This window comes from Diabrotica undecimpunctata, unplaced genomic scaffold (genome assembly GCF_040954645.1).
Source record: "Diabrotica undecimpunctata isolate CICGRU unplaced genomic scaffold, icDiaUnde3 ctg00000614.1, whole genome shotgun sequence".
Classification (NCBI taxonomy): domain Eukaryota; kingdom Metazoa; phylum Arthropoda; class Insecta; order Coleoptera; family Chrysomelidae; genus Diabrotica; species Diabrotica undecimpunctata.
In genome coordinates, this window is record NW_027311919.1 from 301,916 (window position 1) to 318,850 (window position 16,935).

General features: G+C 33.5%; 1 protein-coding gene across 1 annotated transcript in view; it reads left to right on the forward strand.

Moving 5' to 3' along the window:
* Positions 1–12,261, forward strand: part of LOC140431277 (uncharacterized) — a 249,021-nt gene extending 236,760 nt beyond the window's left edge. The window contains exons 14-15 of the mRNA XM_072519211.1: positions 3,199–3,311; positions 11,903–12,261. Coding sequence (XP_072375312.1) covers positions 3,199–3,311; positions 11,903–12,182 — 393 coding nt within the window. The 3' untranslated portion in view covers positions 12,183–12,261. The remainder of the gene's footprint in view (positions 1–3,198; positions 3,312–11,902) is intronic.
* The last annotated feature ends 4,674 nt before the right edge of the window (positions 12,262–16,935 follow it).

Below are 16,935 nucleotides of genomic sequence, written 5' to 3' on the forward strand. Positions count from 1 at the left end.
ATTACAAAGCTAAAATTAAACTGGGTAGTACATGTTGCCAGAGTCAGAGATGAAAGATTGACCAAGAAAATTTTAGAATGTAGACCTAGACACGATGCATATCGTAATCGATCACGTCCTCCGACAATCAGACGACTGGATTCAGGCTGCGTAAGATCGGATGGAATGGAATTATTTACCAAAGGATCATGTTCAGCAGTGGACGCAAAACGGCTAATGAGCTGCAACAACTCGTACTTCTTATTTCTAAGTATGTGCCCTAAATATTATGTCTGTCTCATTTTAATGGTGATCAAAGATTCTCTGTCTCTTCTCATTCTGTGCAACACTAATCGGTTTATAATATGAGCAGTCTAGGGTATTTAAAATTATTTTAAATTAATTTTAAAATTTAAAATTATTCTAAAAAGCCACATCATAAAAGCTTCCAGCTTCCTCAGTTAGTCAGCATTAGTAGTCCTAACTTCGGCACCATAAGGAAGAATAGAGTGGATATATTTATTTATTCTTGAAATTCACTATTCAAGTGACTACAATCGAAAAGCCCATATTGCCATAATAGGCTTACCATAATTATGAAACTCTTAACCGGGACAGTAAATGGTGGATAGGGTAAAGTATAAAAAAAACTATTAAGTTGCTGCCAAAAATTTTTATTAATAAAATACCTATTTTTTGTACCATTCATACTTCTCGCTTGTATGTACTTTTTTTAATAAAATGTTATTTTTTTTATTTTTTCGTAAAAATCGTTACATGTCATATTAAAGTTTAATTTACAGTATAGTAATGCTTGTACGGTAGACTCCAACATACGGCTTCTATCGTCCGACCAAATATGTTTCATTATTCGAGAAGACGCGCTCTAAAGGAGCGGAGGTGCCTGGTAAGCACAAAATATATTGCACCATTTTTACCAGGTTGGGTGTATCGATGTGTTGTTCATGAAAATGTTTAAATAGTAGAACCCATTTGTCAACATAATAAATTTGTATCGTCGTGGAATTCCATTCATTATTCTTTGATGCTATAAAAACTTTCGTAAGTGACAGCTCGTCAAAAAGGTTGTCAGTATTAGCATTTTGTCGATCGTCTGAACCGTTTATTTTGTTAATAATGTTAATGTAATCTCAGCAGATCCTTCGAATTCGTCCCATTTCAATACGTGATTCAGTCCAATCCATTCGAAAATGTCGGCTCCTCCGAAACTGTCTTCCCACAATTCAATGTATGAAATGCATCGTCCGTAAAAATCAGTTACTTCTGTTTGAAATTTATCAATATCCTGGCTACTACCAAGATTCTTTAATAATAATTGTTTCGCTCTTTGTGGTACAAAATTGCTGTCCATGCGTTCTTGAAGATTAGATTTCAATCTTCTTAATTCCAAAAAAATGTCAGTCGCACTTGCTTCACTTTTTTCCATGAGTAGTACAGTCTTGTTAAAATTGTTTAATTGTCCATGCACAAACCAAAAATATAACTCACCCGTTTCACTTTCAAAAAAATCTCGCATTGCACGTGGACAGTTATCTTGGGAAAGGAAATATGCTTTTAGTCCTTCGAATATATTTAGAATTTTCTCAATTGCCGACAAAAGAGAAAGAAATCTGGTACTTCCATGTTGGATTAGGTTTTTATAGTCCACATCTACACATTTACAGAATTCCTTCAACTGAGTTACTCGAACTGTGTAGATATGAAAATGTTTATATATTTTGACAACTAGTGCTTCAATTTCGATTGGTAAACCATCCACAGTATTTTGAAGTGCATTGTGTACAATATGTGCGCCACATCCAATTCCTACAATATCTACACCGAGTTCTTGTTTAAGTCTTCTGTAAACATTATTTTGTCCTCTTCTATGTACACCTCCAAAATTTTTATTACAATTGTCGCCAGAAAATGCAGCCACTTTTTTTGTAATGTCATAACGACGTAATGTTGAAATTATATATTTCCGATGTCTCACCTTGAGCGGATACAAAATTCAATAGTTTCACATGTACACCTTCTAATGGTAAAAAGTATCTAACAATAATCGGTGCCAGTTTGATGTGCTTTTTATTTGAGGTGTCGGGTGTCGTTAGTAACACTTACGAAAAAAACCTTCTGTAAGTCGGTGTGTAAATCTGACAAAGACAAAGGTGCCAACACATTTAAAATGATCGTTTTACATTTGGTTCTCGCAACCCCAAATTTTGATTCAAAAAATTTTGAAATCAATTTCGACGTACAATCAGATGTTTTGAAGCTTATATCATGCATTATCGTGTGATAAGCGAATAATTAAATCGTTTTGAATGGGATCATCATTTTAAAAAAAAAATTTGATAGAAGAACTTGCAATCCCAGTTACACCAGTCTTGTGTTTTGAACACTTTAAGTGATCTTTAATATCTGCTCGCCCATCGTGTGCAATTGAAAATTCTTAAAAACATTGCTGGTATTTCACCCTGCTATTGTCACTACAAAGCTTTTTTATAAAAGGATAATCTTTTTCAAGTTCGCTTGTGAATTTGCAATTTCTTTTCGGCATTTTAAATCAAACACAGCAATTAAATAAAACACAAAGTGTTTCGTTTCGTATTTTACCACCGTTCACAAAAAAACGAAATGTAATCGCACTGCAAATGATTAGGGTAAACTGAGATCTGTTTTTTTTTAATTCATCAATTCTTGATTTTTTAATGTTTATATTCGTTAACGACTCACTGAAATAATGTGTTTAAGAAATGTAATACGGTGAATTGCTGAATTGGTCATTTTGATGATTTCGAGAATTAAGTACGTCTTCTGTGGGAACCCTATTAAAATATCTTATCAATCAGATGTGCAGTCATCATTATTAGAATTGTTTATATAATACGAACGTGAATAATCTTATTTATTATCATATCAGTAAATATGAATCCAGGAGGAAAAAAAATCATTCGTGTGAAATCACTTAACAAAAATTCAAAATTACGACAGTTTTGTCAAACCGGGACAAAATGATAAACCGGCCGGGACTCCGGGACCGATGCGATGTCTAAAACCGGGACAATCCCGGTTAAACCGGAACGTATGGTAAGCCTAGCCATAGATATCTTCATATTTATGATACAATATTTGGAAGGAGGATTTGGTTGCAGACCAGTGTTATTAAAAGTGCTATTACCAAAAAATATTTTAATATTAACTTTTGTTTTTTAGGACTTACAAGAAGTTGAATCCTTGCCTTTAGCTACATCACCAGACTTTTCTAAAATTCACTATGGCAGTCATCAAAAAGTTAGTAGATTACGAGCAATAAGTCATCAAATAAGGTAAGATTATATGTTTAAGCCATAAGTATAAATTTTTACCTTCGTCAAATTTTTTATTTTTGTATTAAAAAAAAGCCACACCCCTCGAAGGATTTTGGCGACATAACGAGTACAGTATATTTAAATGCGATTAACAGTACTAATATGATAAAATTTTATACAACATATTTATACTATATAGATACCCTATTAGTTTTCTGTAGCCAAAATTATTTCCAAGTAACGTTTGCAAGCAATTCGAGATACCATATATGCGTTTTTCGTTGGTAAATTTAGGACAGTCAATTGGGAAATGATCTATACCAGGGGAGGCCAACCCGTCGATCGCGGCCCCTAGTTCAGACGATCGCGCACAGGGAAAAAATTATCAGTATAATATAGTATATTTCCGTCCTAAATATTGCAAAAATTATTGGAGTGCTAGCAATCTTGCATTGATCATCGCGAGCGACTCACATTATTTTTTTCCAATCTAATATAGTTGGAAAAATAAATAAATAAGAATTAATACTTTTGTTTTAATAAGGTATTGCTAATATACACTGACGAGCAATAAAACTAATTATTTAGTTAGTTTTATTGCTCGTCAGTGCAATAAAACTTGCACTGATGCAAAGGATCTGCTTGTTCAACCTAATTATGGATGAAATAATAGAAAAAGTAAAAATTAAAAAAGGATAGGTACCAAATCGAAGAAAATAACTTAAAATAATCTGGTATGCAGACGACGCAATACTACTCTCTCAAAGTGAAGATGATTTGCAACGTATGCTGCACCAATTTAAGATAACCAACAGAAAAGTTAACATGTTAATTTCCCCAAAAAAAGACAAAATGCATGGTTACAACAGCAAATTTACTAAGATGTAAATTGAATTTGGAAGGTCAGATAATGTGATGGAGTTTAAATATCTAGGCATCACATTATCTAGCTACGGAAAGTTCAAAACTGAAGTGGAAGATCAAGTGAATAGAGCAAACAGAGCCGCAGGCTTCCTGATTGAAACAATATGGAGAAATAAAAATATCGGGAAAGAAACGAATGGCAGAATTTACAAAACAGTCATCAGACCAATAATGATATACGCGACAGAAACACGACCTAATACATTGATAGTAAGTTACTATCGGACAGAGCTAGAAGTACAGATGTACGACGTAGATGCGAGGTGGAGAACATCAAGAACTGGGTAAAAAATAGAAGAGTAGAATAAAACGATCATAAAAGCCGAATGGTAGTAAAGATGGCAAGAGACGGTTCTCCAATAGGAAGACGATCAGTAGGAAGACCAAGAAAACGATGGAACGACAACGTACTGGAGTCACATTGAAAAACAAACAGAGTCATGTCTACATAAAAAGGAGAAGAAGAAGAAAAAGAGAATCAGTGATTGATTTTCTGAGATATAGTGAGCGACTCTGAGATACTAAGCTCACTTTAAACGTTAAAATTCTGGATTAAAAGTTTTATTGCTTGTCAGTATCCCTAAAAAATTCCTAGTCGGTAGATCGCAAAGAATTAGAAAAGTAGATCTCGAGTCAAATTTTGCCACTACCGGTTCCACGTACTTAACACTTAATTTTTGAAAAAGGCTTTTAAATCACTTGGTACACTTCCATATTTGGCCTCTGATTCGTCGTTATCGATAGCATCGCGAGCACTTACATTACCTTCGACACCAATCTGGGAAGGTTTCCACAAGAAGTTTACTGTTTTATATGGAAACGTTCGTGTTTATCATCCTAATTAGTCTATGGTTTACCATTTTGTCCATTAAGTTGCTTGTAGAGCATGTTAGGCTGATTGTCCTATGAGAGTCAGATTCTAAACTGAAATTTTGCGATTATAAAAAGGACAAGGCTTTTAACCAAACTTTTAGGAATTTGTTCTTTAGACAAATTAAATTGATGATCTGAATTAGGTATATACACTACTCAACAATTGAAGTGGATAATTTTAAAATTCCTAAAATTAACATTTTTAAAATAATTGCCTGTACTATACTCTATATGCTATCTTTATTGCTAATATTTTTTGCATGCGGTTTTTTTCTCCCTATTCTTATTGGCCCTTATCTCGTACAAAGAAAGACATGTTGTTCCAAACATGAATATATTATTCGTATAAAAGGGCTTGTATTGACTTTACCAGTTGTCAATAAGTTAAGAAATCTATTTATCTCAAAAACATTATGCCGCAAAGACGTTTAGAACTAGTGCAGCTCGAGCAATTAGTTCATTGGAACCAACAAGACATAACTCAACAAGAGGTTGCTATGAGGCTAAATGTGTCGCAAAGTGTGATAAGTCGTGCATGGAATCGGTATGTAGCAACTGGATCTGCAACTCGTCAGCAAGATCTGCAACTCGTCAGCAAGACGTTTTGTAGTTCTGACGGCAAGAAAAAACCCAACATTCACTGCTTCCAGAATTAAGAGTATCTTTAGGCATGCTACTGGAAGAGCGATTTCCAGTCAAACTGTCAGAAGACGGTTACATGCATCCAATTCAAGAGCTAGACGGCGCGCTACCCATCCACGACTAACTAGGGAGCAGCGTGCATACAGATATCGCTGGGCGATGGAACACTATCAGTGGAATTTCGAAAATTGGGAGGATTGTCTCTTTACTGACGAGTCCAGATTTTGTTTGTATACGAATGATGGCCGAATATTAGTGTGGAGGGAAAGAGGACAGCGTTACAACGAAAATCTGAGAGTTCCAGCCACTCTTTTTGGAGGTGGATCCCTTTGCGTGTGGGAAGGCATATGTTTTGACGGTCGCACGGACTTAGTGGTCTTAATTAATGAGACAATGACTGCTACAAGATATCAAGACAGAGTCATAGTACCGATAGTTGTTCCATTTTTTGGTGCAATAGGCGGACAATTTGTTCTGATTGATGATAATGCTCGCCCTCACCGTGCGAGAATTGTCAACGAGTGTATAGAAGCTCATGGCATTACAAGAATGGAGTGGCCATTGTGTTCACCTGATATGAATTGCATTGAACATGTTTGGGCCAAAATGTCTAGGCAACAAAACAGGCTCTTTTAACAGCCCCAAACCTTAGATCAGTTAATATTATACATTACACGCGATTTGGAAACATATACCGCAGCAGTTCATCAATCATTTAATAAGAGGTCTTCCAAATAGAGTTAGAGTAACTAAGGCGACACAGTGGTGGACTCAGACACTATTAATTTTTTTTTTTTCAGGATATTAGAAAATGAGCAGGAATAGAAATTTTAGGTTGTTAATTTTACAATTTTTGTTTATTTTCTATTTTTTTTTTTCTTAATGAATTTCTTTCTTTCGATTCATCTGTACGAAAATACGAAGTAAAAATAAATCTTTATTTATATCACTCTATTTTTCTATTTGACCTTATGAACAAAAAATAAAATAAACATTTTCATAATATCCACTTCAATTGTTGAGAAGTGTATTAACGAAAAGGGGAAGATGTTTTAAAAATATTACTGTTATGGCGTTAGGCCCAGAGCTGGTGTTATTTAATTCCATTAGGGCATTATTCAGTTATTTAGTAGTAAAAGGCAGGTTAAGTAAATTGTCTTCTGTCTTACTTTCTGTCAAATTTTCATATCTATTTTTTTATATTCAAAAAAGTTAGATGGAAAATGATTTTCAATAAACGTTTTTGTGGGATCTAGCAGCCGTGGTACAGAGCTACTACTACTTTTCTTTGAAAAAGTTTTTGTCTTCTGGATTTTTGGACGAATTTAGGGAATGTCTTACATTGTACTAAAGAGGCGTCAATGTCAGGTGAAATTCTATCGTTAACGGTGCGTTTTTGAAATTAAGATTCTTGAGAAATATTTCGTTATTTGAGTTGTAGTGTTTAAAACGTGAGAAATTGACACTTGTTCTTGTGATAGTGTATGTGTTGGTTGCCAAATTGCATTATCTAGGCTGAGTAAAGATTTTTAATTATTTGGGCGTTGATCTTCGAGAACTGTTGACACATGTTGGAGAGAGCAATCGTCTCTGGACGTGTACGAACTCATCACTTTATATCCCCCATAAAATTATTAGACCCTCCGAGATATAGTAAACTGATCACCGGCATCCTTTGGAGATAGGTAAACTCATCACCAGTATTTTTGCCCCAATACTCTGGTTTCCAATGCAGAAGATTGCCTGTTACCTGTTACACTTTTCGTTAATGTGGTAATTTATTAAAGAAATTAGACATTATTTTAAGCAAATTGCTTTAAAATAGATATTAATATCGGGTTTCTTACGGTGTCGCCTATTAGACGTGTCTGCCAATCTAAACGCTTTTGAGATCAGAAAATTCAGTTACATAGATTTTCTATAGTGAACTTTATAATGAAAATATTGATGAGCATGTGCAGTTTCTGTTTATATCGGAAATAGTCCAAAACTTATTACCTTCCTGTCTTTTATAAACGATCACAGCTTACTAGATGAAACATTATTCTGTGAAACAGCAAAAAAATTAAAAAATTAAAATGTCTTAAAAACTTAAAACATGGAACTGAATTAAATCTTTAGCTATTATTGCAAAACTTATTATAAGAGTACAATTGCAATTCTACATAGAAATTAGTTATTTATACTAAATGGTTTTCCAATCCTGGCACTTTGAATTTTTATCAAAAATATCTAGCAAGAGAAACGTAGAGTATTTCTTCTTCTTCTTCTCTTCTTCTTCGGCTTTTCCCATTATGAGTTCGCCGTTTTCGTCCTCCACAGCACTCTATTCTCCCAGTCACCTTCCCTGAGGTCTCTATCTATCATAGCATTTCCGACGTATCTTTTTCATCTTGTAGCAGGTCTTCCTCTCCGTCTTCTTCCCGGCGGGTCCCAGTTTAATATTCTTTTCGGCCACCTATCCTCTGGCATTCTTTGTACATGCCCGTACCACTGCAGGGCTCTGTTTTCCAACTTTTTTGTAATTGAGCATTTGACTTCCATTCTGTTCCATATTTCCTCCGTTCTTATTCTATCCGCTCTTGTGATTTGTAGACATCTTCTCATAAAGTCCAGTTCAACTGTTCTTATTTTATTTCGTATTGTTTTTGTCATTGGCCATACTTCCGCTCCATATAGGGTAATATTCATCACTATGCTTTGAAAGATCCTCTTCTTGTTTTCTTTGGTTAGAGTGTTGTTCCATATCTCCATGAAGTGCTCTTGTGGCTTGTTTTCCCCTTGCTATTTTCATTTCTATATCTTTCATACAAGTACCATCTCGGCTAATCATTGACCATAAATACTTAAAAGCCTTACAACTCTTAATAGTCTCTTCTTCTAAACTTAAGTTCAAATCTGCAACCTCGGGTCCAATACATAAGTATTCGGTCTTGCACATATTTATCTTGAGTCCTCAAAGTTCATATTCTTCCTTTAATTTCCTTATCATATATTCCATATCCTCCCTGTCTTGTGCAAAAATTACTTGATCATCTGCAAAAAGTAGTGAATGTAATATATTCTCTTGTACTGGTATGCCCATTGTTCCGCATTTTCTATACCATCTTTTCAAAGCCTGATCTATATATATATATATATATATATATATATATATATATATATATATATATATATATATATATATATATATATATATATATATATATATGTTAAAAAGTGTAGGTGACAGACCACATCCCTGTTTGAGGCCTTTGTTGCGGTGATTGTTTTTGTTATTTCATTACCTAACTTTATTTGCACTTGTGTTTCTTTATACAGTCTTTGTGTTATATTCACCCATTTCTCTCTAACGCGCATTCTTCTCATTGCTTCCCATAGTTGTTTCCTGGGCACGCTATCGTATGCTTTCTCTAAGTCGATAAAGGTCATGTGTTTCAATGTTTTTTTCTTTGTTCTTTTTAATCACCTGTCTCATAATGAACATATTATCTAAACTTGATCTGGCTTTTTGGAATCCGGCTTGTTCTTCGCTATAATGGTCCATGTGTTGTTCTAGTTTTTCTTTTATAAGTGATGAAAAGATTCTTGCTATTGAAGGCATTACACTGATCCCTCTGTAGTTATTTGTAGAGTATTTCTTAACAAACTTAAAAGAACAATATTGACGTATATTGTTTAGAGATAAACTTCTAAATATGCAGGGTGTTTCACTCTACCACCGTTCACAAAACATCGAAATTGTGTTAAGTAAGAAAAATATCAAAATTTTCTAGAATTAAGTGGTCTATCACCAAAAATTAGTTTCGAGTATACAAGATATTACATGTGGCATGTTTAGATTGTTTTTAATAGACCACCATCTTCAATACTACAGCGATTCGCACTTGGCGTACTTTTATCAAATGGATAATCTATAAGTAACATACGTATTTTATATACATACTTTGGTTTGTATTTAACAGTTTTGTAAATATTAATTTTGTTATTTTTATTGCAATTAAAATCAAAAAATTAAGCAACAATCAAATTTTATTAATTAAATGGTGTCTGGTATAAAACTGTCATAATAAAAAACCCAAATTTGTTTTGCGTCACATCTAAATATCAATGTTTTAAAATATTCAATGTTTTAAGATGATCTACCTTAAATTTAAAACTGTGACAATGTAACCTTAACAGTTTACTCAGAAATTTAAAAATGTAATATCAAAAAGGATAATCTACTTAAAGCAATAACGTAATATTATGCCTTGTCTACAAGAAACATCTTGTAAAGTTGAATTAAAGAACTTAATTAAGCTGATTTTTTTCTGTTTGATCAAAATAATCCGCCACCAGGGCGAACTAAAACAACGGTAGAAAATCTACTCACCAGTTGTATGACATTTAGCCTTACTCTATTTTGTTGCAGAAGTCTACAAAAGGCAATTCGATTTTAGAGTGTTTAGCAATTCAAATTTGAAATTATTGATAACTATTATTTTTCGTCCGTGTTGGCTCAAAATCTTATCAACGAGCAATTAACTATCCATGTTAAAGGAACGACGGCAAATGAAGAGAAATTTTTCTTTTCGCATAGTTTTACTTAGCTGTCAATAGAATTTTGTGGAATTATAGGCCAGTGATGAGTTTACCAATCTCTCGGGGTCTATTTTAAAATCCCTAGTTTTATGCCGGTGATGAGTTTGTACTATGTACGAGGGTATATATGCTTGGTGATGAGTTTACGTGTATCCTCGTCTGTGCTGGTGTTATTAACCTTCTGATTCAAAAAATTGCATCTTGAACTTTAATGTATCCACTGTTGTTTATGAAATCTTCTACTATTATATAATACATATATACTACTACCATATAATATTTTTGTGTTGAATTATATTTCCAAATGGGATAAAATGGGATAAACCAATAGTGGAGTCTGTTATCATCCAGTTTGCTAAAAAAATAATTGGACGGAAGCTGAACTTTTGATGTTGCTGAGAAATATGATTTTGAGGCATTTTGTTGCTTTTGAATATTAGATTGTTTTGCAGTAATTTTAATTTCCGTGGTTAATTAATTTCATTTAACATTTTGTAGACACAAAGAGTTCAACCCTAAACTTCCCCAAAAACAGGTATATAGGTCTTCGACGACAGGTGTAATTAACGTAAAACCACTGATAAAAAAATTTTTTTAGTAACTTCTTCTTCTTTTTTTTATATACACATGACTTTGTCTGTTTTTTAATGTGCTCCCAGTAAGTTGTCGTTCCATCGTTTTCGTGGTCTTCCTACTGATCGTCTTCCTATTGGGGAACCGTCTCTTGCCGTCTTTACTACTCTATTTGTTGTCATTCGGCTTATATGAACGTTCCATTCTACTCTTCTATTTCTTACCCAGTTCTTGATGTTCTCCACCTTGCATATACGTCGTATATCTGTATTTCTAGCTCTGTCCCATAATGTCTTACCATCAATTTTTCTAAGTGTTTTCATCTCTGCTGTTTCTAACATCCTTTTTGTCCTCTCTGTGTCAGGTCTGTTTTCTGCTACGTATGTCAATATTGGTCTGATGACTGTTTTGTAAATTCTGCCTTTCGTTTCTTTCCCGATATAGATAAGAAAATTTTTTAATAACTGAATTACCAAACTCTCCCAACATAATTAATTCAAAAAGCTTTTACGAAGAAATTAAATAAATTTTTTACAATTAGACTAGCCTCTATATATTGTTGCAGACTATAGATGAAAAGAGCTGAGGGAGAGCTATGTTCAGCAGTAGACGCATACAGGTTGATGATAATGATGATGAATTGTATATCTGGCATATAAGCTAAGAAATTATTTCAACATATATATTCTCCATTAAGTTTACAACAAAGGAATGAGTATTGTGAATGCTCGTGCAAATATTAGAAATAGTGAGCTTTATAGTAAATTGGCAACATTACCCAGATCCTCAAAACTTTTTACAGATATATTACAAAGGGGTACTTTTTTAATATATTAATTTCAAAACCATACGGCTACTTGACAATGTGGCTACTGTCACAAGAGTAAGATAAACAAGGAAGTCTTGTAAGTGGCAAATTGGTATCATCACACTACGGTGTGATTTCTATTAAAATGTCATAATTATTTAACTTCAAAATATATAAATATTTATAACATAATATTATGTTGTAGGTTCTTAAGACGCCTCGAGCAAAGTCTAAAAAAGAAAGACCGGACGGTCAGTCCATCGGACAGCTTCGACAGTGACGACGAATCTCCTCGAGCCACTTCTCCACTTTTGCAACCGTCGAAAAACAGTAAAGTTGAGATCAGGAAGAGCAGCAGCATCGGAAAGCTACAAGGAAACCTTAAGGAGAAACGAAGAGGAAGATACGTCAAACCTGGAGATTTTCTGCCACATGAGCAATCATCGCTAAAAGTTGTTTTGACGGGAAGTGGGTACTCCGAGTGAGGAAAGATGGGATTTGAGATCAAAAAACAATATTATTGATTGATAATATCTTTTGATACACGACAACCATGCATATTTTCAGTAAAACAAGGATGTAATTATAAAATATCGACAAAAAGTATTAATTGCTATGTTTATCAAATTTAAAGTTCTTTAAATTTGATAAGGAATTAGGATCATACAGAAAATATAAATATACATAACAAATGTTTGAATAATATATTTAGTCAAACATTATATCAAAACTATATTTTTAAAGAATTTCTCTTGTATTTATATCTGATATATTTCACAACACTGTAACTTCTTCAGATGTTACGTTTAACGAGTTAATTTATAATTTTATTATTGGGACGATAAACTATACTGACTACATTTTTATAAAAAATATTTATGGTGATTTATTTTGAAGAATATTTATATAAAAACTGTTTTTAATTATTTATTTTTTATAAGTGAAGTCTGTGTAGTATAGAAGTTTGCTATATTTTAAACGACATTGTTGAAACGTTTTATAGATATACGTTATTAAAAAAATATTTAATCTAAGAACGTTGCCTAGACATAGCTTACATGTACAAATAATCCATAAGAACTACTCTATGAACAGCTTGTATGTTTCTATACCAGCAAGAACCACACGCCAAGTTAATTTTATATTAGTTAGCTTTGGATTTATTTACATGCAGGGTAAATCTAGCACGAAAAATAAAAAAAAATACAATTTTACCAGTTTTAATAAAAAATCCCATATTTCTCATCGCGTGGTGCGCACTTTTCACAAACTTTGTTTTCAACTATCACAAATGCCAGTACACATGCTTCAGTATTTTTTAAAACTCTTCTCTAAAACGTTCTTTATGAATAAATTACTTTAGTGAGTATTGGCATTTCTAATTTCTAATATATATATATATATATATATATATATATATATATATATATATATATATATATATTCTTTTAAATAATAAATATATTTTTAACATTTTGTGTGTTAAGTCACCGAAAATATGTATATATACCTGCTCAATATGCATTAAATGATTTCTAATTTAAAAAAACATGTGACAAAATCACTTATTGCTTTATTAGAAAAATAGAAATATTATAAAAAAGGTTAAAAAGGTTTTCTCTTAAAATAGAGCTTTTCTTCTTAAAGTTCCATCTCCTATCGGAGGTTGGATATCATAACGGCTATGGTCACTTTGTTGGCTGCTGCTCTGAAAAGTTGTAGTGAACTACAACAGTTAAACCATTCTCTAAGGTTCCTCAGCCAGGAGATGCGTCTTCTTCCTATGCTTCTTCTTTCTTGGATCTTTCCTTGCATAATAATTCCCAGCAGCTCATATTTTTCTCCTCTGGTTATGTGACCCAAATACTCTAGTTTTGTTCTTTTTATGCTGTTCATAATTTTTAACTCCTTATATAGACGTCGTAGTACCTCAGCATTGGCAATCCTTTGAACCCACTAAATTTTTAATATTCTTCTGTAACACCACATTTCGAACGCTCCCATTTTTCTTATGTGTTGTTTCTTTAATGTCCAAGCTTTCATTCCATATAGTAAGATAGAAAATATGTAACATCTTAGAGCCCTCAATCTGAGATGCAACTGAAGGTCTCTGTTGGTAAGCATTGTCTTCATTTTCACAAATGCTTGCCTTGCAGTTTCAATTCGGACTTTGATTTCTCTGCTTTGGTCATTTTTGTCATCAACCCAGGTTCCCAGATATTTGTATGTCTCTACTTTTTCTATTTGGGTTTGCTCTATCATTAATCTTTCATTTCTATGTTGCATTTTTGAGACAATCATAAATTTAGTTTTTCTTTTATTTATTTTTAGTCCGTATCTAATGCAATAATCGTTAATTATATTTACAAATTCTTGTAGCGATTCCAGGGTGTCTGCCATTATAACGGTGTCATCAGCGAATCTTATGTTATTTACTATTCTTCCGTTTACAGAGATTCCATCACCCAGATCCGCTATCGCTTCCTGGAATATGGCTTCACTGTACACGTTAAACAGTAATGGTGACAGAACACAGCCCTGTCTTACTTCCCTCTTTATATTTATATTTTCGGACTTTTGTTCTTTTAACTTTATATTGGCCTTTTAATTCCAATACAGATTGATAATGATTCGTAAGTCTCGTCTGTCTATATCTTTGTTTCTCAGTACTTCTATTAGTTTTTCATGTCGGACCCTGTCGAATGCCTTCTCGAAGTCGATGAAACAGGAATAAATATCTAGGTTCATATCTAAGCATCTTTGAGAGAGGACATTAAAAGCAAACAATGCCTCTCTCGTTCCCAGTCCCTTGCGGAACCCAAACTGAGTATCATCCATATCATCTTCTAGTTTTCTATATAATCTTCCATGAATCACCTTTAGAAATATTTTGAGGATATGGCTTATTAGTGATATTGTCCTATAGTCTGAACAATCTTTGGCATATACTGTTTTTGGTATTGCTACAAAGGTGGACACCAACCATTCCTGTGGGATTTTTCCAGTTTTGTATACTTCATTAAATAGGTTCAGAAGTACAGGTAGAGTTTCATCGTCTAGACATTTCAGTAGTTTCGCAGGTATTTCATCTGAACCTACAGTTTTTCCGTTAAAATAGAGCAATAGCATGAAATCGTTAAAAGTTATACTAATTGCGTTGTTTAACATCTGATGCATTTCTTTTATCTTCATTAAAATATTATATGCCATATCATGTGATTTTTTTTTGTGAAATATGATACCCTTATTAAATTCGTTTATATTCCCATAGAGGACATCACCAAAAAGGGCTTTGGCTAACATATTGTTCGTTTTTAGCATAGATATATAATACAAGATATACTGATCGTTGCATTACCATCCCGTTTCTTCAGTCTGACAGAGAAATCTGACGCAAAGCTGACATTGCATCTTCTAATTTGCCAGGTTTATCGACCACGTGATCTAAATGACCAACGAGAAGGTCACGTAATCGATAAACCTGGCCCAATAGACAAAAATGCAGGTACTGCTTTGCGTCAGTTTTCTCTGTCTCGCTGGGGGAATGCGACTATATTGCAGCAGTCAGTATATCTTGTATTATATGTTTATGGTTTTTAGTTTGACGTTGTTAATTTTGTTGTTATGGTTTTTTTATCCGATAAAAAGGGTGATTACACTGGTCAACACATATTTTCTAATACGGAGATTTTTTGGTATTTTCAATATATTTCGGTATCTTAAAATCAAAGTTAAAAACAAAATGTGTTTATCATCCACCAATCCTGAATAACCAGCTATTGTATCTTGAAAATATATAGATAAGTGAGATATTAATATTGGCCCCCGCAGCCACTGTGTATCTTGTCTTCGCAGGACAAATATCTCAGTTGTACAGACAAGATGTACATGCTTCATCCAATTTTATACATAAAATGCATTATACGTAAAATGCAGTTAAGTGTGTTGATTGTGAATTACCAACAAAGTAAAATGCCTAGGCAGTGTGTAAATCAGGATAACTGTTTTTAAGATATGTGTGAGCAACTAACTTTTAAATCACAAAAACGTACTCTTACCCTACTTGTATGTAGAGCTTACAACCTATCTTTCGGAGTTAAAGTAGGACATCAAGATAGCCATGGGTCTCTTATATATTTAAGACTTGTGTAACATAATTAAAGCTTGATTAAAAACTACAAAATGTCGAATGCGCTTGAAGTACCAATGATCTGGAGAGAACCGACAACCCATGTTATAGATTGTTACTTTGGTCTCGCTAACATTCAGAGCGAAAATATTGTGCAGTATTCCTATTTATCATCAGATATTCCGACTCATAGCATAGCAAAACCCTTTCTATGCTAAAACCACCAAAGACTTTTAGTGTGAACAAAGAAAAACTTAAAATGTATTAGGCTTTCAAGGCCATCGTCTAACTTGTTAAACTGTTTGTTCGGGCTGTTAGGCCGTTGTCTTCTGAGATTAGTTCTCGACGTTTCGTTAACACTAGGGGTTGGCATCTTCTGGAGATTTTACTGCTTTGCTTGTACGCTGAAACTAACGCTGCGTTGTACTGCGGAGGCCATATTTATATTCTCTACTCGCCTCCCCTCCACTTGTTTGGCATGGGGCCCCATGGTACAATGATATTGTAGCATGAGGGGGCCCCACAACAAACGACGACACGCCCAAAAACTGCAAAACGTTGAGAACTAATCTCAGAAGACAACGGCCTAACAGCCCAAACAAACATTTTAACAAAAACCTAAAAGTATCACGGTTCCATCTGGTGATATATAATTAGAAGAGAAAGTGCATAATGATTTATTATTTTAAGAACCAGAATATTCCTAAAAATACCATCTAATTTCACAAGCTGAATTTAATGATTTAGAGAGAGCTTTTAAAATAGTTATGTACAATTTTTGTCGCAATGTGAAAGCTGACAATTACAAAGATCTTGTGACTAAATCAATTACTGCCTAGAGAGAAATAACCTTTCTAAAAATTTCCCTCCTATGTGCTTATCTGAATTTCTTTCCAGAAAATTTTGGTGGTGCTTAAGTGATGAACATTTTCACCCAGACGTTGTAGATATGAAAAAGCGTTACCAAGGTACATAAAGGCCTAGTCTGCCAGCAGATTACTGTTGGACATTAATCTGTGATGCTCCAGCGAATAAGTATAGTCGTAAAACATCTAGAAAATTAAGTGTGGATAATAGAAAAAAATTCAAGTTTATTTGCGGCTTTCTGA